The sequence below is a fragment of the Rousettus aegyptiacus genome, unplaced genomic scaffold (assembly GCF_014176215.1).
Source record: "Rousettus aegyptiacus isolate mRouAeg1 unplaced genomic scaffold, mRouAeg1.p scaffold_m13_p_8, whole genome shotgun sequence".
Classification (NCBI taxonomy): domain Eukaryota; kingdom Metazoa; phylum Chordata; class Mammalia; order Chiroptera; family Pteropodidae; genus Rousettus; species Rousettus aegyptiacus.
The window spans coordinates 29020090-29023264 of record NW_023416311.1 but is presented as its reverse complement, the minus strand read 5'-3'; the positions used below and the strand labels follow the sequence as shown (position 1 = coordinate 29023264).

General features: G+C 48.1%; 1 protein-coding gene across 1 annotated transcript; it reads left to right on the top strand.

The window, feature by feature from the left end:
* Nucleotides 1-1143: 1143 nt before the first annotated feature.
* Nucleotides 1144-2735, top strand: LOC118606707 (mucin-3B-like). Its single transcript, XM_036225912.1, has 2 exons — nt 1144-1774; nt 2440-2735. Exons 1-2 carry the CDS (start codon nt 1144-1146, stop codon nt 2733-2735), a joined length of 927 nt encoding a protein of 308 aa, XP_036081805.1.
* The last annotated feature ends 440 nt before the right edge of the window (nt 2736-3175 follow it).

Sequence of the window (3175 nt, the reverse complement as noted above, 5' to 3'; positions counted from 1 at the left end):
CCAGGGCTACCTACTGGCTGTAAGGGCTTTAGCCCAAGAATCTTCATACTCTCTCTACTTTCTTGACACCCCCAAGCTAGGCTGAGAGGTGGGCCAAAGGGTGGTGGCAGAAATCCTCGCTCTCAGAGTAAAAAGATGTTCTGGGTCTAAGGTGAGGAAACAGCTAACCCTGAGAGGACAGGTGGCTCGGGCCTTTTCTGCTTGCAAAAGATGTGGCTGAATGAGTCTTCCCACCACTCCTCCCCAACATTAGAGGACCTCTGACCCTCACTCTTACCACATGTAAGATGAGGTTGACGATACTTATAGAGTGAGGGGTTCACGTTTGTAAACTAATTTACTCAGTGTCCAAAATAGAGTTGGTAATAGAAGTCATGTCTATTTTTTATAAACACTCACAAATAAACCTTAAGATCTCTGGGATTCATGCCAGCCTACTGAGGTATCTCTTTCTGGAAGTTTCCTTCTCTGTCCTGTCCTTCAGCCTGTGTTGTCCCTCAATCTCAATAGAGTCAGCTTCAGTCTCTGGTTTCCCTTTTGCTATTCTTTATGAAGCTTTCTCTTCTCTGACTCCTCTTCTCCTGGGGTCCATGATATGTTCTCACTCCCAGCCCCACTTTGGCTGGGTTCTCTCTCTTTTTGAAAAGGAGAGTTATCCTGGACAGCACTGAACCACAGGGAAAAGGGCAGAGGTAGAACAAAGTGGAGGATGGGGCAGAGAGCCTGAAGGGACAAGGACTTTGGGGAGCAGGTAGAGAAAGGAGGAGGAAGCAGAGTAAGGGAAGGTGGGGTGTGTGAGGGAAAAGTGGTGGGGGTGGTGAGGGAAGGAGGCAAGAGCCTCTAGCTGAACGTGAATGCTCAGTACTACCATCCTAGGGCTGACACTCAGATAATGCAGGCAAGGTACTGGGATGTCCCCCCTTGCTGCCTCCCTTGAAGAGGCTGCCCCGAGGGGCAGATAGATGTTGGGCTTCAGTATCTGATAAGTCTCAGCCCCAAATTGCCTCTGACAGGGGAATAATTCCTGCCTTCTGTGATATAGATCTGGAAAATGGGGTTGTGACTAACCTATGTGGTATTACTGTGGCCAAAGGACTTACAAATGAATTCATCTGTTCTATTGCCAATGCAGGAATTTCACCCATGGCCACATCCACCTATAATGAGCTATTCCCCAGTAAAGCAGCCGCCCACACTGCTCTTAGCAACTCCCAACAATCCAAGGGCGCAGCAGGGTGGCCACTTCGCGATCCTGGAAATTCTTCTCCCACTCCCAGCAGTAGGAAAAACATACCTATGACTCTCACCACCTCCACCCACTTTAAACCCATTTTCGAAAAATTGCTCAAATCTCCAATCAATTCCAAAACCTCAACAATCCCAACATCCAAATTTGTCATCAAGGTGGAAACCACTCCACCTACCATAATTGTCTATACGGGCACTACAGAATGCATCCATCCAACAAGACTTGTAATCACCACCACTTATCCCACCACCACTTGCATGACAATGACCCAAGTGTCCTTTACTAGTTCTTACACAACCACAGCTGTGACAGGGAAGCCAGGAACAACCATCACCAGTACTTATCCCACAACTACTACTGAGAGAGTCACTTCAACCATAATCACTTCTCCCATTACCACTGCTCCTAAGAAAACTACCACAACCACGCTCCCACTTTCTTCTTCTGTCCCAACCACACTCACAACTCTTGATACACTGATCTCTATGACTAGTAACACAAAAAAGACTATTCCTACCACTGCAAGTATCCATACAACCAAGTCTCCTATGCCAGTAATCACTTCTGACTCAGCTGCCACACCCTCTTTAACTACTATGAAAACACAGTTAATGACAGAAACTGATAAGAGTTCCTCACCGATGCTTAGCAGTACATTCATTACTATCACATCTTCAATTCCTAAAACCACCAGTACATTTGAAACATCAAAAACCACCACTCCTGCTCTGACAACAATCAAAGAATTAACAAGACCAACAACAGCAGTTGTATCAGCTTCTACAGAAGCATCCACTGACTTCAATACACCAACAAAAACTCCTTTAAACACTATAACCTCCACTAAAACAACATTTGCTCAGAAGAGTGACACTACAATAAAAACTTTCAACACAGGAATACCATTAACATCTTCAATTAAATCATCAATCATCCCAACAACTACAATGACTTCGGAGAAATTGACCAGCTATGAATCCACACAAACATGGACTACCAAAACGACACACGCAACATCCACAACAAAAAAATCACCCGTCACAGCAGACAGGACACAAACAAGCAAGATAACAAAAACCACGGATCATAACACACCAACTAAAATAACTACCCATAATCCAACAACATTGGGTGACACAACAACCTACACAACAACGCCTACTCTGGCAAACACACTCACAGTCACCCAGAGCAGTCCAACTCCATCCCTCACAACGAGCAGTCCACTGACAGCTGCAGGGTCCACAGCTGGCAGCGGTTCCACGACCACTCCGACACTGAGTCCCACCTCACCTGCAATGGGCACTACTCCACTCCACACAAACACCGAATCCACCGTGGCATCCTCTGTAACGGTCTCGTACACAACGCCCACAAGCACAGGAACACCGTCCTCCACTGCAGCCACTACACCGCCAGGCAGGACGACGGACACACCTTCTCGTGCCACATCCACCTGGAAAACCACCCCTGGTCCCACCAGTGATTCCTCCGCCGAGTCTCTGGCAACAGAGCTAACGCCTACTCCCCCAGTGACGTCTTTGATAACTCCCACAAACGCCGTCAGCACCCCCACTTCTATCACTTCTATTCCAGTCACCACCCGTACCTTGACGTCCACCACCAGTGTGCCTCTGACCTCCCCACCTTCCTCTAACACACAGCCGGTAGACACTAGGACCACAGCCACCACCCCCGTGACCACCTTGATCACCTCACTCCCTGCTACTACATCGATGTCCAGCCCTCCCTCTCCCACTAGTCATGTCACCACGACCACGACAGAAATTGTCACTCACGCTGACACTTCCACCTCTGCCACCTCGATCACAGCAACTCCCTCTGCTGGCCACACTACAGTAAGGATCGTGACTCCCACCACTGACATGACAACAACCCCCTCCCCGCTGACAACGCAACATACTC

Coding starts and splice junctions, on each gene's coding strand:
- LOC118606707 (XM_036225912.1), top strand. CDS start 1,144: ATGGCCACATCCACCTATAATGAGCTATTCCCCAGTAAAGCAGCCGCC. Junction 1,775..2,439: donor GACTATTCCTACCACTGCAA/GTATCCATACAA, acceptor ACAGTCACCCAG/AGCAGTCCAACTCCATCCCT.